This window comes from Nomascus leucogenys, chromosome 22a, assembly GCF_006542625.1.
Source record: "Nomascus leucogenys isolate Asia chromosome 22a, Asia_NLE_v1, whole genome shotgun sequence".
In the NCBI taxonomy this organism is placed as follows: Eukaryota; Metazoa; Chordata; class Mammalia; order Primates; family Hylobatidae; genus Nomascus; species Nomascus leucogenys.
Genome location: NC_044402.1, coordinates 131,837,367 through 131,857,444, shown reverse-complemented (window position 1 = coordinate 131,857,444; position 20,078 = coordinate 131,837,367). Strand labels below are relative to the sequence as shown.

Sequence of the window (20,078 nt, the reverse complement as noted above, 5' to 3'; positions counted from 1 at the left end):
TTTTTTTGAGACGGTGTCTTGCTCTGTCGCCCAGGCTGGAGTGCAGTGGCACGATCTCAGCTCAATGCAAGCTCCACCTCCCGGGTTCATGCCATTCTCCTGCCTCAGCCTCCCAAGTAGCTGGGGACTATAGGCGCACACAACCATGCCCAACTAATTTTTTTGTATTTTTAGTAGAGACGGGGTTTCACCATGTTAGCCAGGATGGTGTCGATCTCCTGACCTTGTCATCTGCCCGCCTCGGCCTCCCAAAGTGCTGGGATTACAGGCGTAAGCCACCGCGCCTGGCCTAATTTTTGTATTTTTTTGTGGAGATGGGTTTTCACCATGTTGCCCAGACTGGCCTCAAACTCCTAGGCTCAAGCAATCTGCCCGCCTTGGACTCCCAGTGTTGGGATTACAGGTGTGCACCACTGTGCCCGACCAACATCAGTTTTAAATAAACTGGGTACGTCACTCCTCCTATAGAAGATGGGAATATAAGGATGGCTTGTATATATAAGATATAATGGGATTTTATAAACTCAACCTAGAAAACACTAAGTCTTTGATGAATTAACAAATAAATGGGAAGGAGGAAGAAAGGAGTGCTCCTAGTAGACACAGATCCTGCCATGCTAATTGCTATGAGAAAGCCACAGTTTTCGGTAAGCACACTCTGCTTCCTAACTGTCCAAATGTTAACTGGACAGTGGACAGAGGGTCAGCCATATTCTCGGGGATGTGGCTTCAAGTCCTTCTTCTGAGGGGCTCATGAGGAAGTTACTTTTCTAAGACTTGCATATCCAATGGTGACTTTACCGACCTTTTAAAAATGGCTGATTCTCTAAGATTTTGGCACACTAAAATCACTGTGGCCACTGTCCCAAAGACTCCGCTTCTACCATTTGTCTGTCCACGTGTGTGGAACAGCTGACAGAGCCAGCCGTTCTGAGATATTTCTGTTAGGCTGAGAGGAAGTGGTCAAGGCCGCCTGCTCTTCGGCACATGACTATGTGCTTTCTATGAAGGTCCATAGAAACTGCTGACCCAAGAGACTATCCCTGGGTCTTAGCACCAGGAATAACTGTGTGAAGCCGTTGTCTGACCATCCGGTTTAAAAAAAAAAAAAAGCACTTAAATTTGTTTTTAAATTATGTAAGTAATACACCTACTTGGAAGAAGCCTGAAGGGTAGAAAACTTTAGCAGCACTGAAATGGTCTATTTCAGGCCACATGTGGCGGACTTGTGAGTGTTTGTTTTATTGTCATGGTTCCTAGCCTGCATATGCAGCACATATGTTGTTTTGAATGCAGGAAATATTACATAATAAAAGTTATGTAACTGCCCTCTCCTGCTTTATAAGCACTGGGAATCATGTAACTGCTCATGTTTCCCTTTTTGCACAGACTGCTAGAAAGCTCAGAGCCCAGTCTGCAGCCTACCTCTCTGGAGAGGCAACTCACAGCATGCATTTTTTGTACCAGCCTTAGCCCTTGCCTACTTTTATTTTTCCCACCCTTATTTTCCCTTAACCACAATTTCTTTACTTATTTTTATTTTCTACCTTCTTGTTTCTCATATTTATGTTTTCTCATATTATAATAAACTTCTTCAAATCTACTTGAGAATTAGGTAGGGTATACATTTTCTTTTAAACACTAAAAAAAAGGCTTCTGTTTATTAAGACTCTAATATTACATTAATGTGCAAACCCTTACTTAAAAGCTGTGGCTCTGACCCACAGGGGTGCCTCAGGATCACACAGGAGCCTCATTCCAAATCTACACAGCTGGCTTCATAGGGCTTCACCCACCCAGCCTGCGAACGGGGCAGCAGGTTGGTGTGAGCTCCTGGCCCGTGGGTTCCTGTACTTTGAAGACTTCGAGAGACAATGGTGTCTCCCCTGGTTAAGAACGCCTGCCTCAAAACCATGGGCCTTCAGGTGTGCTAGTCTAAGGAGGACACACGATCACCGATGTCATATTTGGCCTAGGTGATTCAGGGATGCATAACCTGAATCTAATTATAAGGAAATATCAAACACAAAAGGAGAAATGTTCTATTTTTTTTTTTTTTTTTTTTTTGAGACGAAGTCTTGCTGTTGTCCCCCAGGCTGTAGTGCAATGGCACGATCTCGGCTCACTGCAACCTCTGCCTCCCGTGTTCAAGCGATTCTCCTGCCTCAGCCTCCTGAGTAGCTGGGACTACAGGTGCCCGCCACCATGCCTGGCTAATTTTTGTATTTTTAGTAGAGATGGGGTTTCACCATGTTGGCCAGGCTGGTCTCAAACTCCTGACATCAGGTGATCCACCCCCACTCTTGGCCTCCCAAAGTGCTGGGATTATAGGTGTGAGCCATTGTGCCCAGCAAAATGTTCTATTTTTTTTTAAAGAGGGAAAATTATATTCTTCTAATATGTTAATGTCATGTAACTCAAAGAAAGGCTGAGGAAATGTTTGAGATTAGAAGAGGCTAAGAGCTGTGCCAACTCAATGTGACAATTGACCCTAGATGACCAGAGGACGAGAAATGCAATGAAGGACATTGACTCAACTCCCAAAATCAGAAAATGGACGGTAGATAAGAAGGCTGTATCAATGTTAAATTTACTGAAGTTGGTAACTGTATAGTTATATGAGAGAATATTCCTAACCTTAAGAAATACACACTGAAGTATTTAGGAGTAAAGAGTCATAATATATATAATTTACCCTCAAATAGTTCAGAAAACAGATTTTGTGCGTATGTGTGCATGTTCACGTGTGTGTAGAGACACAAAAAAGGAAGAGGCCAATGCTAACAGCTGGTGACTCTGGGTAAAGCATATACCAGTGTCCTTTGTGCTACTTTTGCAATTTTGCAATTATTCTAAGTAAAAAGTTAGGGAAAAAAAAAAGTGCCCCTGCTTTAGACCACACAACTTCCACTATGGCAGTGCTTTTAAAAAAGGAGAATAAAGTTTCCATCCACTCCTACTGATCCCCAACCCTGGGAGCCCCCACTGAATGGCTGCAACTGGTAGGCAGAACACGCCTCTCTCCCCTAGGAGGCCAGCTTTCAGCTGTACCCTTTTCAAAAACAGATTTTTTTTTTTTTTTTTGAGACGGAATCTCGCTCTGTCGCCCAGGCTGGAGTGCAGTGGCGCAATCTCGGCTCACTGCAAGCTCCGCCTCCCCGGTTCATGCCATTCTCCTGCCTCAACCTCTCTGAGTAGCTGGGACTACAGGCGCCCGCCACCACGCCCGGCTAATTTTTTTTTTTTTGTATTTTTAGTAGAGATGGGGTTTCACCGTGGTCTCGATCTCCTGACCTCGTGATCCGCCCGCCTCGGCCTCCCAAAGTGCTGGGATTACAAGCGTGAGCCACCGCGCCCGGCCTCAAAAACAGATTTATTTTCCTTCTAGGAGTTTCTAGACTTCAAAGGCCAGCTTAGATGCAGCCTCTTGCATGTTATTTTTTCATGCTATTTTTAAAGTTACATTCTTTTTAAATTTGGGGGGATAGACCACGGGCACCCTGCCCTGAGCGCGGAGCCTCACCGTCCCAGGCCTCGTGAAGTCCACACTATGCGCCAGGCTCTGCCGCATCTGGTTACTGAACAGGCGGACACAGACGTTCTGGAGGTACTCAGGGGTAATCTGCAAGGAGGACACAAAGACATCTGGTGATGGCATGAAACTCACTGAGGGACACCTGAGGCACGCTGGCAATTATTAGAGTGGTCTCTCAACAGCTTTTTGTAAGGCATGATGATGAGGTATATAAGCCAGAAAAATAATCATTTGCTTTAACATCAGAGCTCTTGGGAGGAGTGAAAGCACCGGCCCTGACAGAACAAGGTGCTAACACACTGCAGGTGTGCTCATGAGACATCAGACTGCAAATTATCTGACTCCACTTCAGCTATCTCCACTGTCATGTAGAATAAACAGATCCTAAACCATTTTCGTAAATTCATGTAACAAAGTCACTGGACAACCATAATGTGGGGGAAAGAGAGCCAAGCTTCAAATCTGAAGATCAGGGCTTAAGTCCTGGACTCGAGAAGACCAACAGCTCTGCCTCTCGCTTTCCACACCTTTACTGTAACTGCCACAGTGAGCAGGTAAATGAGGTCACCGATATGCCTAGCACATGACAGGTGGCTTGGCCAGTGCTTGCTGAATGAGTGATGGAAACGCTTTTAATCAACTATCCAGTGCTCGACAACGTGCGGCTGAGCTGCTGTCGCCATCAACGCTGCTGGATCCTGCATTCTCCTTTAGCATCTCTTGTACCTCTCTCACCAGCTACGAGAATTCAGGATTGACATACAACATCGAAAGTGGTCATCTTGGAATTTTTTTCATCTATTTTCTTTTTAGAAAAATAATGTATGCTCATTTCAATGTACAAGTACCACAACCTCTCCTGAATCCCACCCTTTCCCCACAAACCAATCCCTGCGGATAACGACTATTAAAAAGTGTACATCCTTCCACACTTTTTTCTAGGCATGATAATTGAAAAAGAGCCTCCTCTTCCACAGCTTCATGATTCCACCTGGGGGAACTTCCACATGGCAGTAGAAGCGGCTGCTCTCCCACCCCTTGCTCATCCACTTGCATGGGAGGAAGGCCATCCCCTGGACTGCGTGGGAAGCAGGGCTACTCCACCCCTGGGGAGCTGGAAAGGGCTGGGCCCTTTTCTCTCCTCCTAGGCCTCCTGCCTATCTGCTAGAAACTTCTGGTCTGCTTCAGCCACATAAAAGACTCTGTCCATCCTGCGGCAGAGGTCTGTCATCCTTTGTTACATAGCTACATGTGAAGTGACTCAGAGAAAAAGGAACCCCATCCCAGGGCCAGACCTCCTATATTATCCTGAGTCCATTCCTTCTGAATTCCTACAGCAAATTTCTATAGTATCAAAATTTAAACATTCCTTTTTCAGGCCTGGCATAGTAGCTCATGCCTGTAATCCCAGCACTTTGGGAGGCTGAGGCAGGCAGATCACTTGAGCTCAGGAGTTTGAGACTTGCCTGGGTAACATAGTGAAATACCATCTTTAATAAAAGTAAAATAAAAATTAGCCAGGCATGGTGGCACACACCTGTAGTCCCAGCTACTCAGAAGGCTGAGGTGAAAGGATGGCTTGAGCCTGGGAGGTCAAGGCTGCAGTGAGCTGAGATTGCACCACTGCACTCCAGCTAGACAACAGAGTGAGACCCTGTCTCAAACAAACGAACAAAAAACATACCTTTTTCATCTTGTATTTTTAACCTTTCTTTCTATACTTATTCCTTCCCTACAACTAGAAACATGTTCACATATATTTCATATTAAAAACATACCTTCCCCGTCTTCTACCCTAGATTTTCTTCTTCTTTTCACCCTAGATCCTTATCTATCAATCACCCTCTCAACAGCTTCTCTTTACAGCCAAGGTCCTAGAAAGAACCGCTTGCGTTTACTGTCTCAACCCACCTTCAACTTTCAATACAATGTGACCAACTTTCCACCTGTGTTCCTCCATGGAAACTCATGTGGCAAAGCTCACAACCAGTGAACTTCTAAGTGTCAAAAACACTGGATACTTTTCAGGTCTCTTCTTCTGGAGTTTTCTGTGGCTTTTGAGACTTTGGATCAAACCCTCAGTTCTGAAACTGTTTCCTCCTTTAACTTCTGAAACTGCTAGCAGAACCATTTCTCTAACAAGCCAATCTGATCATGTCACTTTCTTGCTTAAAACAGGAGAACGAGGAAAGAAAATGGATGGCTGACCAAAACAAACAAACAAAACAAAACAGAATATATATACATAGCCAAGAATAATACATGAAAATATACTCAGCCTCATACATAATTAAAGAAATCCAAATTAAAATATGCAGAATGCCAAGTTTTACTTACCAAACTGACAAAGATTTCAAAGTTTAATCCTATTTGGTGTTGCCATGTGTGGAGAAATAGGTACTCTCATACACTACTGGGGGAGTAGACATTGTTGACATTTTAGGACAAATAATTTGGCAACCTCTATCAAAATGCTCATGCCCATACCTTTGCCCTAGCAATTCCACTTTTAGAATTTTATCAAGATGTACAGTATACACAAGGATGTTCACTGCAACATTTTTTGTTATAGCAAACAAAAAAAAAAAGTCTAAATGTTCATCACCAGAGATCTGATAATGATTCACCCTTATAATGCAATTGTGTATATGAATTAAAACGAATGAGGTAGATCTGGTCATATGGAAAGATCTCCAAGATATATCGAAAGAGAAATAGCAAGGTTCAGAAGAGTAATGAATCATATGATCCCAACTAAGGGTACAAATGCTGTATGCATGTGTGTACACACACACACACATACACACACACACACAAATGCTGTATGCATGTGTACACACACACACACACATGCATATGCAGAGAAATGTTCTAAAATAATACACAAGACAATGTCAGTCTTGAACATCAATAAGGAAATGAATCTACAGCATTGTGGTGAAGGAGCTTTTGCTCCTTACTACACGCTTCTCTGAATTGTTTCAATCTTTTACCGAGACAACGCGGTTCTTTTACATTAGGAAGGCTAGTAAGGAGTCCAGCTTTCGGCCGGGCGCAGTGGCTCACGCTTGTAATCCCAGCACTTTGGGAGGCCGAGGTGGGCGGATCACGAGGTCAGGAGATTGAGACCACGGTGAAACCCCGTCTCTACTAAAAACACAAAAAATTGGCCGGGCGTGGTGGCGGGCGCCTGTAATCCCAGCTACTCGGAGAGGCTGAAGCAGGAGAATGGCGTGAACCCGGGAGGCGGAGCTTGCAGTGAGCCAAGATTACGCCACTGCACTCCAGCCTGGGCGACAGAGCGAGACTCCGTCTCAAAAAAAAAAAAAAAAAGAGTCCAGCTTTCCTCCTCTGACCCATCTTTTTTTAAATTAAATTAAATTTATTTATTTGAGACACAGTTTCACGCTGTTGCCCACGCTGGAGTGCAATCTTGGCTCACTGCAACCTCTGCAGCCAGGTTCAAGAGATCCTCCCGCCTCAGCCTCCTGAGTAGCTGGGATTACAGATGTGCTCCACTACACCTGGCAAATTTTTGTATTTTTAGTAGAGACGGGGTTTCGCCATGTTGGCCAGGGCTCTGGTCTTGAACTCCTGACCTCAGCTGATCTGCCCACCTGAGACTTCCAAAGTGCTGACATTACAGGTGTGAGACACCATGCCTGGCTAATTTTATTTTTAATTGTATAATATTTTTAGTGACAGAGGTCTCACCATATTGCCCAGAGTAGTTTCAAACTTCTGGCCTCAAGTGATCCTCCCGCCTCAGCCTTCCAAAGTGCTGGGATTACAGGTGTGAGCCACTGTGCCTGGCCTGAATTATTTTTTATAACTGCAGTGTGAATCTACAGTTACTTCAATTTTTAAAATATCTGTATGTCCACAAATAGATTTTATTGTACTTTATAAAAAGTCAGGAATGAGATAAAGATGCCCATGATGACATTATTCAACAATATCCCATAGGCTATAGCCAATGTACTAAGAAAAAAAGGTTAAGATAAATTTTAAAAGCAAAACACAAATATTATTTGATGATAACATGACTGTCAATCTAGAATACAGAAGAATCAATCAAAAAACCCAAGATTAATGGGATTCAGAAAGGTAGCTGGATACAAAACCAATATTAGAAAATCAGTGGCTTTCCTATATGACAGCAGGGCACGTCCCCCTCATTTTTTTGCTAGCACATATTTTTCTGTTGCCAGACAATTTATCCTTTGCTAATATTAATAAGGTAGAGGCTGGGTGCGATGGCTCACACCTGTAATCCCCAGGACTTTGGGAGGCCAAGGTGGGAGGCTCACTTGAGCCCAGGTGTTCAAAATCAACCTGGGCAACAAAGCAAGACCCTGTCTCAATTTTTTGAAAAATATATTTTTTAAAAAGGGCCAGGCACAGTGGCTCACACTTGTAATACCAGCACTTTGGGAGGCCAAGGCTGGCGGATCACCTGAGGTCAGGAGTTTGAGAGCAGCCTGACCAACATGGCTCTATTAAAAATACAAAATTAGCTGGGTGTGGTGGCACATGCCTGTAATCCCAGCTACTTGGGAGGCTGAGGCAGGAGAATCACTTGAACCTGGGAGGCGGAGGTTGCAGTGAGCCAAGATCACGCCATTGCACTCCAACCCGGGCAACAAGAGCAAAACTCCGTCTCAAAAAAAAAAAAAAAAGAATAAAGTAGAGAAATAAAGACATGGCAGATAGTATGTTAAGAAAAATGGATAAAACACTGCAAGCAGCTTGATAAAAACAGTAAAAAATATCAGCTTTATCTCCTTCATGCATGTTGGCTTTTGGAAATAGAGCAGCAGGCGCCACTGGCTTGGAATGGAGAGAGGCAGGCTCCATCTGCCATATCAACATAGTCCATGCCCATAAGCCTTCTTCATTGCCAAACAGACATACACACAACTGGGGATCTTCTTTACCATCTTGCCGCTGACTGTGGCCTCTAGAGAATCCACCAGCTCTGCTGTGACTCCAATGAGATTGTGGTAGTCAGCCTGGATCTTATTGTATCGTTTGAGGTATGTCATTGACCTACGTTCAGCTTCAACCAGCTGCTGGTGGAGCTGCTGCAACATTTCTAGGAAGACAGTTAAAACAAACAACATCAATAAAAATCCACAATATGAAAAATAATTGTATTATTCTCAAAGAACTACCATACTTATTGTCAGAATGTTTTGTTGTAACAATAAATTTGACACTATTTGTGTTTCACACTTACTTCCATTTTATGCCACATTTATTTACATAGTGCTTTGTAACCACTGACTTAAAATTTCCTTTTCGGGAAGTTCAACTCAATCCTCACTGGGTTTCCTAAGAAAATCTATTCCCTTGACTGAACCTCATGCAATTTCTTTTAGTTCTTCTAGGTCTAAGAAAATAAACATGTCTAGGGCTGGTGGTGGCTCATGCCTGTAATCCCAACACTTTGGGAGGCCGAGGCGGGCAGATCACTTGAGGCCAGGAGTTGGAGACCAGCCTGGGCAACATGGCGAAATCCCATCTCTACTAAAAAAATACAAAAATTTGCCAGGCATGGTGGTGCTTGCCTATAATCCCAGCTACTCAGGAGGCTGAGGCACAAGAATCGCTTGAACCTGGGAGGCAGCAGTTGCAGTGAGCCAAGATCGCATCACTGTCCTCCAGCCTGGGCAACTGGGCAACAGAGCGAGACTGTCTCAAAAAGAAAGAAAAGAATGTTTTATTCTATACTGAGCTCATAAAATGCCTGAATCAAATCTGTGTCTCTGTTTTGTATTATGAAGTTGTCTGGGGGACGATTCATATCTGCAGGACACTTCTTTATTTTAAATAAAACTTTGGGCTGCTTGACTCATGCTAGGAAAAACAAGAATCCAGAAGGAGAAGCGATTCCATCATTCTGCCAGTTTGATAAGGCATAAAACCACTCCCACCAGGCCTTACAGCAAGTAGCTTAGAAGGCTGTAGGATTCTCTGCTTGGAATTCCCCCGTGGGCAGCCCTAAAGACACTGAAGCCAAGCCACCCTGGTCTTGGCAGGAATAGGCAAATCCTCATCGGTGTTGGCACTTCTTTGCCTGTACCACCTTCCCTCTTTCTTGAAGGTCACACTTTGGAGAAAGGAGGTAACAGTGCCCCCAAACCCAGAGTAACTCACTATTGTCCTGATCCAAGTACTGTATAATATTTGAAGTCTTCATTGTAGAACAGGTTTCAAGGATATGGAGAGATACTTTAAAATTATAAAGACCTGGGCTCAAATCCCTACTCTATTACTTTTTTGCCAGGTAACCACAGATAAAATATTTAACTCTGTAATTCTCATTTCTTAACCTATAAAATGGAGACAATAATTGCCTTGATGGGTTATTGTGAAGATTAAATTTAAAAAAAGACACTCAACATCCCTAGCACAATGGCTGGCCTAGAGCAGGTTATATAGTGGTGGCTATTACCACTATTTCATTTCATGGAAAGGGGTGAAAGACTTTGTAAATACATTTCTATACAAGTAGATAACTTTTTTTTTTGAGATGGAGTTTTGCTCTTGTTGCCCAGGCTGGAGTGCAATGGCGTGATCTCGGCTCACTGCAACCTCCGCCTCCCAGGTTCAAGCGATTCTCCCGATTCAGCCTCCCAAGTAGCTGGGATTAGAGGCATGTGCCACCATGCCTGGCTAATGTTTTATTTTTAGTACAGATGGGGTTTCTTCATGTTGGTCAAGCTGGTCTTGAACTCCTGACCTCAGGTGATCCACCTGCCTCGGCCCCCCAAAGTGCTGGGATTACAGGCATGAGCCACCGCACCCAGCCACAAGTAGATAACTTTTAAAAGTGGCCGAAAGGTTCCATCCTAAAGCAGTGGCATGCAAGCTCTGAAATACATCAGAATCACCCACAAATAAAGATGACCAGGTCTCACTCCCAGATATTCTGATTTTATAGACACTGAGTGGGGTCTGAGTGTCCATATAGTCAACAAACTCCTCAAATGGATCTGGTGCACATCACGGGTTCGAGATAACCTAAGTTAACCATTCTTCCTAATTTGTGTTCTAAAAACCTACATTCAAATTGTACTTCAAAAACCTTCATGTTTGATTATTGTTTATCTACAGAAGTAAAATATTTTTACTATTAAAACCCAAAATATCTTCAGCTGGGCGCGGTGGCTCACGCCTGTAATCCCAGCACTTTGGGAGGCTAAGGCGAGTGGATCACCTGAGATCAGGAGTTCGAGACTAGCCTGGCCAACATGGAGAAACCCCGTCTCTACTAAAAATATAAAATTACCCAGGCGTGGTGGCACATGCCTGTAATCCCAGCACTTTGGGAGGCCAAGGCAGGTGGATCACCTGAGGTCAGCAGTTCAAGACCAGCCTGGCCAATATGGTGAAACCCCATCTCCACTAAAAATACAAAATTAGCCAGCTGTGGTGGTGCATGCTTGTAATCCCAGCTACTTGGGAGGCTGAGGCAGGAGAATTGCTTGAACCTGGGAGGCGGAGGTTGCAGTGAGCCGAGATTATGCCATTGTACTCCAGCCAGGGCAACAAGAGCGAAACTCCATCTCAAAAAAAAAAAAAAAAGTCACCTGGCATGAATTTACATCCAGTACTTGAATCCCCTGAGAATGTCCCTGAAAATAATTTATCAAGATTCTCCTTAAATATTATTAGGCAAAGGGGGTCATAACCTTCTGCCTCTTAGAATGTGATAAATTTGGCCGGGCACAGTGGCTCACTCCTGTAATCCCAGCACTTTGCGGGGCCGAGGCGGGTGGATCACGAGTTCAAGAGATCAAGACCATCCTGGCCAACATGGTGAAACCCCATCTATACAAAAAATACAAAAATTAGCAGGGCGTGGTGGTGCACACCTGTAGTCCCAGCTACTCGGGAGGCTGAGGCAGTATAATCGCTTGAACCAGGGAGGTGGAGGTTGTAATGAGCTGAAATTGCACCACTGCACTCCAGCCTGGTGACAGAGCAAGACTCCGTCTCAAAAAAAAAAAAAAAAAAAAAAGGAATGTGTTAAATTTGTGCTATTATTACAGTTTTTCAGCTGGGAACAGTGGCTCACGCCTGTAATCCCAGCATTTTGGGAGGCCAAGGCAGACAGATCACCTGAGGTCAGGAGTTCGACACAAGCCTGGCCAACATGGGGAAACCCTGTCTCTACTAAACATACAAAAATTAGCAGGGCGTGGTGGCGCACTCTTGTAATCCCAGCTACTCGGGAGGCTGAGGCAGGACAATTGCTTGAACCCGGGAGCAGCAGGTTGCAGCGAGCCAAGATCACGCCACTGCACTCCAGGCTGGGCGACCAAGCCAGACTTCAACTCAAAAAAAAAAAAAAAAATTTTTTTTTCAGGTGGGGCATGGTGGCTCATATCTATAATCCCAGCATTTTGGGAAGCCAAGGTGGTCGAATTGCTTGAAGCCAGGATTTCGAGACCAGCCTGGCCAACGTGGTGAAATCCCGTCTCTACTAAAAGTACAAAAATTAGCTGGGCATGGTGGCACGCGCCTGTAATCCCAGCTACTCAGGTGGCTGAGGCACTAGAATCGCATGAACCCAGGAGGCAGAGGTTGCAGTGAGCCAAGATCATGCCACGGCACTCCAGCCTGGGCAACAGCACTATCTCAAAAAAATAAACAAATACAAATAAAGTTTTTCACATATATATATATATATATAGTTCAAAATTAGATAAGCTAAAACTTCCAAAGGTGAAAATTCTACAGAATACTATCCACAATCCCATATTGCAGTAGTAAGTATTGGAGAACATCTATGCAAACTTTCTCAACACAGACCAAGTGGTACATGATGAATCAAGTACCAAAACCCATTAGCTAGGCTCAATGACCTCCCAAATCACCAATGTGAATGTCCCCAAAGCAGTCCCTCTGGACTGCACAAAGGAACCCTTCCCCCGGGAATTTCATTCTGCAATTTACTAAACATAAGAGATTATCTGTGGAACTTTTGCCTTGGGAACCCAGAATCAGAATTTACGACAATTTCGAAGTGTGGCACATCTCCGGGATAAAAGGCCTAACTGCCTGCAGCCTATTGGAAAGAGAGAAGCAGGCAATAGGACTGAAATGTTTGTAACCATTTTCAAATACAGTCAGCACTCCATATCCATGGGTACTGCATCTCTGGATTCAACCACCTCAGGTTGAAAATAATCGGGAAAAGAAGCACCTGTACTGAACACAGACAGACTTTTTTCCATATCATTTTCATGTCGTAAACAAAATGGTATAACAACAATATACACAGCATTTACACTGTATTAGGTATAGGTAATCCAGAGATGATTTAATGTATATGGGAGGATGTGTGTAGGTTGTATGCAAATACCATGCCATTTTATATAAAGGACTTGAGCATCTGTTGATTTTAGTTTTTTGTGGGGGTCCTGGAAGCAATCCCTATAGATACTGACAGACAACTGTATACTCTTTAGGAGGAGAACCTGCTACCCAGAGACATCATCTTGCAGATACCTTAACTAGCTACAAACAAGACCTGTCCATGACTAGAAGCTATGTAGATGACAGCTCAAACACATCAGCTTTATTTCAGAGCATTAAACAGGACTTTCTATTTTCCCTGTCAAAAGTTTTATGAGACAAGAACAACTAAGCCAAGATGCCTTGCCATGCAAGACCTCAATTTCTTTTTCTTATTTTTTATTTTTTGAGATGGAGTCTGGCTTTGCCACCTAGACTAGTGCAGTGGTGTGATCATAGCTCGCTGCAACTCCTGGGCTGAAACCATCCTTCCATCTCAGCCACGCTTGGTTAATTTTTTTTTAGTTTTTGTAGCAATAGGGTCTCACTATGTTGGCCAGGCTGGTCACAAACTCCTGGCCTCAAGCTATCCTCCCACTTCAGCCTCCACAGTGCTGGGATTACAGGCATGAGCCACCATGCCTAGTGGCAAGACCTCAGCTTTTAATGGAGATGTCTTATTATAACCTCCATGTTAGTTTAATAAAACCATCTTAGTCATGCCAGTGAAATTTATTGAGACTCTTCATATCCAAAACTACTGACATAACAGTGATGTAAATCTCTCCCCCGCCACTCAAGCTTTCTTTTTTAACCTTTCTACATCACTTAGGGCACTGCCCTTTTTTTTAAAGGGTAAATGAGATTTTAATTGGCTGCTCAAGGCAAAATGATCAACTTTTAAATATGGAATTGTTTTTCTCACCCACTATGAAAAGCTAAAATTAACCACTCTTTTTATAATGATATACTCTTTCCTGTTTGTATTCAGATAAAAATTACCTCTTTGCTACTTTGCTAATCCACAGATACTGAAGAAAGTTATAATATAACTTATGAATATGAGTCATTTTTTTAAAATACTGTTTAAGGCTCCAAACTCCAGAAAAATGATCAACTGCTCATTTTCTGAAAGGGTTGAATCAATTCATGCTAGAAATGCCAAAAGATACTATTTCTATATCCTTTTTAAGAGACTAGGTGAAAATAATAATCCGATGTTACTATATTGTCAACCTGTTTTTATTCCACACAACATTTCAAATGTAATTCCTTTTGAGAGAAGTTTCTGTTGCAAGTACCTTTCCTGCCTTCTTTAAAAGCTTCTGGCAATCTCACTTAACCATGAAAACTTCCTATCAAGATACACAGAACAATGATATCACGCAACCACTTCATTTAAAACAATGCCTGAGTCTAGAATTAAATTAAACTGGGGGCATGTCTGTGACTTTGGTTACTGCAGCCTTAGCTGCAGGATGAGGGGACGAGGCAGTGACAAATGACTGTCATGCCTGGGCCCAAAATGCGAATCTCCAATCTCCATAGCAACACCACATTACAGAGTTCACTCCGCCACAGACGCACTTTGCTTGCTAGACTCAAATCCACAGCCATTCTGCTTGGCTTCCAGAAAACTCAGTTAAAATTGACCCTAAAGAAGACTTAAAAACTGGTCTCCTTACTGAAATTCCAACATTAAAAACCTGTAGAGAAACATACTTCTTTTATTTGCATTTCCCTTCCCGTGTTTATTTGATCTGCAAAACTGGGCCACTTATCAGATTGACATAATGCTCCCAGAAGAAAGCTATGCTCAAAAATGCAGTGTATGCCAGGCGGACATGAGCTGCAGAAACTCAGGAACCAGAGAGAAGTTTCTCACCACCTTCCCCCCCACACTGCCTGGGGGTCCAAAGGCTAATTCAGAACAGCGACTTGGCAGATTCAACTAACAACTAAGGCAGTTCCCTAGGGTCCAGAGATGCAGGGTATGGTGGTGTAGTCTTTAACACACCCTCCTTCCCATCAAGAAGAGGAATGTAATTTCCTTTCTCTGAAGGTGAGGGGGCCTTAGGAATTCACTTGCAAGAAACAGAATGCAGCAGAAATGACTGACTTACTTCAGAGGCTGGGTTAGAAAAAGTGATAACAGCTTCCTCCTGGCGCTCTCTGGGGACATTCACCCTCGGAAACCAGGCAACATGCCTGGAGGAAGCCCAGGCCACAAGGAAAGGCCACGCAGGTGTTCTCGTCAAGGGCCTCTGCTGAGACCTCATGTGACAGACAGCACCGACCACCACTCTGCGTGTGAGTGCCTTGGAGTTGGCCCCACCCCGCTCCGCCTGACTGCACCTGAGAGACATGCTGAGGGAGAACAGCTTAACTGAGCCCACAGCTCCCAGACCATGCAGGATCATCAGCACCATTATAAGTGAATGTCGTTGTTTTGTGCCACCAAGTCGGGATGGTCTGTAAGGCAGCAATGGAACAGTGGGCTGAGGTGCATTTCCAGGAGCTGCAGGGCAAGATCCAAAGTCCCAGCCCAGTTGAAGATGCCAGCTGTGTTAGATGTGAGCAAACTGGCCCGGGACGCACCGTGGCCAAGGCCTGGGCCTAGGCTAGCACCGAGAGAGCGGGCCTGCGGAGCTGAGGATGCAGGCTGGGACTCTTCCTCCACATACTGTACTGGGGCCAGGGAAACCTTGGGGAGCTCCAAGACTCAGGGTGCTCCTGCGACCCTTGGAGCAGTCTAGGTTGATCCCATGGGGCCATATCTGTAGCCCTGCTCCTCCATGAAGGGTCAGCAGGGCCTGTCCCCTCTGAGCGACAGAAGGGTCAGCATGGCTGGCAGAACCAGTCGCACACTTAGAACGGCTAAACTGGGGATGCTTGAGGCTACCAAGAGCAAAATCAAGCATCCGAAGTCTTCTCAAAGGCTGACGCTGCCAAAGCCATCTTGAGTGACAAACCCAAACCCAAGCTCTCCCTGAGGTTGACAAACCCCATTGCTCATCTGCCAACTCCCTGGTGAGCAAAGAGCTAAATAATTTACTAATTAATGCTTCCTTTCTTTAAAAGAGTTTCACTCCCTAAAAAGAAACAGGAAAAAGCAATGGCAGGAAGTTCTGAAATCCTCTCTGACATGACTGCTTTGAAAGGGCAAATGTGCTGGCGCATGGAACAAGATCTCCTGTAGTCACACTCCACCTGCTGGGAACTGAGGGTTATGCCATCAATACTCACCAGAGAGATGACGCGCATCACAGGCCCTTTCCAGCATCATTATTTAAGCAGCTTTCGAAATGTAGTAACAAAGGCAAAACTGAGGCACAGTGCCCCAACTGGGGCCACCAACTTCATATTAACTACACTTTTTCTCACCTTACTCAAAAGTGAATAGTTGTGGCAAAAATGATTGACCATGGAAAAATAACACTTGATGCTACAAACGGAAGACTGGAATTCCTACTCTGGAATGGAAAATGCTTGATAAGAACGGGTACTCCATATGTCTTTGAAGACCCCAGTTGACTAGTTCAAGGTAAAAGTTAAATATTAAAATAATTAAAATAAATTAAATTAAAAGAACTCTACCCTTACTCATGCCGCCCTACACCTTCTAGGGAAAACGTGCTGCTGCTGCAGTTACTTCCCTTTGGGATATTGTTGGATTCTGTTCATTTCTCCAAGGCTTAGCTATCTGACATGCAAGACGAAGCTGATAGTACCAGCCCTCCTGAAAATGGGCCTCAAGGAACTGCAGATCACTATGACTGCAAAGCCTTTCATAAATATCTAGACTCTTAAAGCCAAAATCACGAATTCTTTCCACCTTTGCGCTGATCTTACTACTTAAAATCTGAACTGGCAAAGTTGTTTTTAGACAAATTTAAATCTAGATGATTTACCTTTGTTACTTTGTCCATTCTCCTTCCGGGATGAAAAAGAAGTTCAGGAAAACAGGCATTCAGGGAACGGTACTTGGGGTATCGGACATCCTGTGGCCATTGTGAGAAAGCACCTCAGCATGGTGAAACAGAGTTCTCGGAGCTGGGAGGGCCAGCTCCAACTGTTGCTATAAATAGCTAAGCAACTTCTCCATACTTGCCTGACTCACTCCCAAATAAGTCCTCTTCTCCCCATCTCAATTATCACTGTCTGAATTCAAGTCTTGCACTATTTCAATAGCCTCCTATCCCTTTCCTATCCCCTTCCAAAGGCCTTCCCCACTGCTACCAAGCCAACTAAAAATGCAAATCTGATTTTATACATAATTTAACTTCAAAGCTTTATCCTAAGGAAATTGATATTGAGGTGAAAACAGCATAGCACAGTGTTGCTAAGACCACGGACTCTGGAGCCAGACTGCCTGGGTTTCAATTGCAGTTCCCACACGTCTGGCTGCATGGCTGAAGGCAGTTACTTAACATGTTTCTTTTCCCTTAATTTGTCTTAAACTTTTCCTTAATATTTTGGTAATAGCTTTATTCACATACTGTATAATTTACCTATTTAAAGTATACCTTTCAGGCTGGTGTGGTGGCTCACGCCTGTAATCCCAGCAATTTGGGAGGCCGAGGCGGGTGGATTACCTGAGATCAGGAGTTTGAGACCAGCCTGGCCAACATGGCAAAACCCTGTCTCTGCTAAAAATGCAAAAATCAGCCGGGTATGGTAGCAGGTGCCTGTAATCCCAGTTACTCGGGAGGCTGAGGTAGCAGAATCGCTTGAACCTGGGAGGCGGAGGTTGCAGTGAGCCAAGATCATGCCATTTCACTCCAGCCTGGGCGACAAGAGTAAAATTCTGACTCAATCAATCAATCAATCAACAATCAATGTGTACATTTCAATGGTTTTCAGTATTTTCAGAGTTATGCAACCATCACTACAATCAATTTTAGAACATTTTCGTCATCCTCCAAAAAAAACCCTGTACTCACTGGCAGTTACTCCCATTTTCCCTGCTCTCCCCAGCCCCTGGCAACCACTAATATACTTTCTATCTCTCCAGATTTGCCTCTTTTGGACATTTTATGAATAGAGTCATATAATACCTGGTCCCTGCCACTGGCTTCTTTCAGTTAGCATAAGGCTTTCAAGGATCATTCATGTTACAGCATGAATCAGTGCTTCATTCCTTTTTATGGCTGGATGATATCAAATGATATTCCATCATTTGGATAACACCACAGTTTATCCATTCATAAGATGATAGACATTTGGGTTGTTTGCATTTTTTTGGCTATTATGAATAATGTTACTATGAACATTCGTGTACAGGTTGTTGTGTGGACATATGTCTGTTTTCATTTCTCTTGGGTATATAGCTAGGGTATATAGCTCTTGGGTGTACAGCCAGGACCAATTCCTGAGTCATGTGGTAACTCTATGTTTAAACCTATGAGGAAACTTAACCTGCTTTTGAAGGCTATTTAATGATATGGGAAGATGTTCTCTTCCTTTGATAAAAATGCATAGAAATATACACACACACACATGTACCTACATTTATTACAATTTGGGTATATGTCTGTATTAAACACCTTTCTGTACTTTCCAAATTTTCTATAAGGAATATAGTTGATTTTATAATCAGGAAGTAAAAAGTGATTTTTTGCAAATACAACTGTTATTCTCTTACTTAAAATGCTTCAAAGGCTCCTTATTCCTTATAGGACTTGGCATAAACTTTTATGACCTAGGCCCTGCCTAGTCTCTGAGTTTGTCTATGTCAATACTCTGCTCCAGTAATATTAAATTATTTCAGTTTCCCAGGCACTGTTTCAGTGCCTTTGCACAGGCTGTTCCCTCTACCTGTAATTCCCATCCCTCCTCTGTTTGCCTCACAGACTCCTATTTTATTGTTCAAAGCTCCAGTTTGGCTAAGAGAATTACATCTTGGCCTTTTCTTTATATCCCTAAATCCTAGAACAATATTTGACTCATAGTAGAAGCTTCATGTACTGAACTGAACTACAAGTATTTTCATGTAACAAGGGAAATATTAGAATGTAAATAGTTACCTGCTATATTTCAGCATATGCTTCAAACCATGTGGAACAGGATGAAAGGTGACAAGTACTTAAAAACTCTAATGCCAACAGCTAACAGTTATCAAGCACTTACTATATACTGGACTGTTTCACACAAGTTATATGTATTAACTCTATCTTCATACTCTTCCTATAAAGTAGGTACTATGTTTTTTTTATTCTTTTTTGATACAGGGTCTCACTATGTTGCCCAGGCTGAAGTTCAATGGCAAAATACACAGCTCAATGCAGCCTCAACTTCCCAGGCTCAGGTGATTCACCCACCTGTCTCCCCCAAATAGCTGGGACTATAGTCATATGGATGCTACCATGCCCAGCTAACTTTTTGTACTTTTTGCAGAGATGGGGTTTCGCCATGTTGCCCACACTGGGCTCAAATTCCTGGGCTCAAGTGATCCTCCCGCCTTAGCCTCCCAAAGTGCTGGGATTACAGGCGTGAGCCACAGGGCCCAATCAGGTACTGTTTTGAGTATACTAATATATTATTAATATAACTAACATAAAGGGTTACCATGTAAATCATTTTGATTAGATTCTTAACATATTGGCACCCATAATTATTAAGCTGAGCTACCCTGGGCACACTGCCTACGGGGTAGCCCTGTTCCACAAGGAGCAGTATCAAAAAAAAAAAATTAAGCTGATAAATACTTTTTTAAAGCGTGTTCAAATAATTATAAGTTGGAAAAGTTCTAGTTTCATTGAAAATCACTGTATATGGAACTCTAGGAAGAAAAAGGTTTGGATATGCAAACATCGTGGTATGTAGGTAAAGAGAAGAATTTAAACAAAAGGCTTAAGGATATAAAGAGAGGGGAGAGCTGTAGATCAGTCTGTTTGGCTCAGGCCAGGCTAAGGAATTTGAATGCAGGCAACAGGGAAGGCTTAGGAAGCTCAAGTAGAAACGTGGCATGGAATCCTAGTGACAAATAAAACCTCAATTAGGTCAAGAAACTCAAATGCTTTGGAGTTAGAAAGGAAGCAGAAGGTATTACGGGGCAAAGTAGCCTAAATTTTTCATGAAAGTAAACAAAACAATGACCAATTTTACCATTCAAAACATTATGTTCTTGTTATGAAATAACTTTGGATACATTTTTATTCCAAATAAAAGGAGGTACTTGTCTTTAAAAACTAATAACCTTTGGGAAATTAGTCTTCCATGGGTTGGGTGACCTAAT

The 20,078-nt window shown here is 43.2% G+C and overlaps 1 protein-coding gene across 5 annotated transcripts in view; it reads right to left on the bottom strand.

Annotated features, from left to right (window-relative positions):
* ARMC9 (armadillo repeat containing 9) overlaps nucleotides 1–20,078 on the bottom strand; it is a 178,011-nt gene that overhangs the window by 132,188 nt on the left and 25,745 nt on the right. For all 5 annotated transcript variants that reach the window (XM_030803148.1, XM_030803149.1, XM_030803152.1 and 2 more), the window contains exons 7-9: nucleotides 16,753–16,774; nucleotides 8,473–8,630; nucleotides 3,524–3,622 (exon numbers count right to left, since the gene is read on the bottom strand). In XM_030803148.1, the coding sequence (XP_030659008.1) occupies nucleotides 3,524–3,622; nucleotides 8,473–8,630; nucleotides 16,753–16,774 (279 nt within the window). The remainder of the gene's footprint in view (nucleotides 1–3,523; nucleotides 3,623–8,472; nucleotides 8,631–16,752; nucleotides 16,775–20,078) is intronic.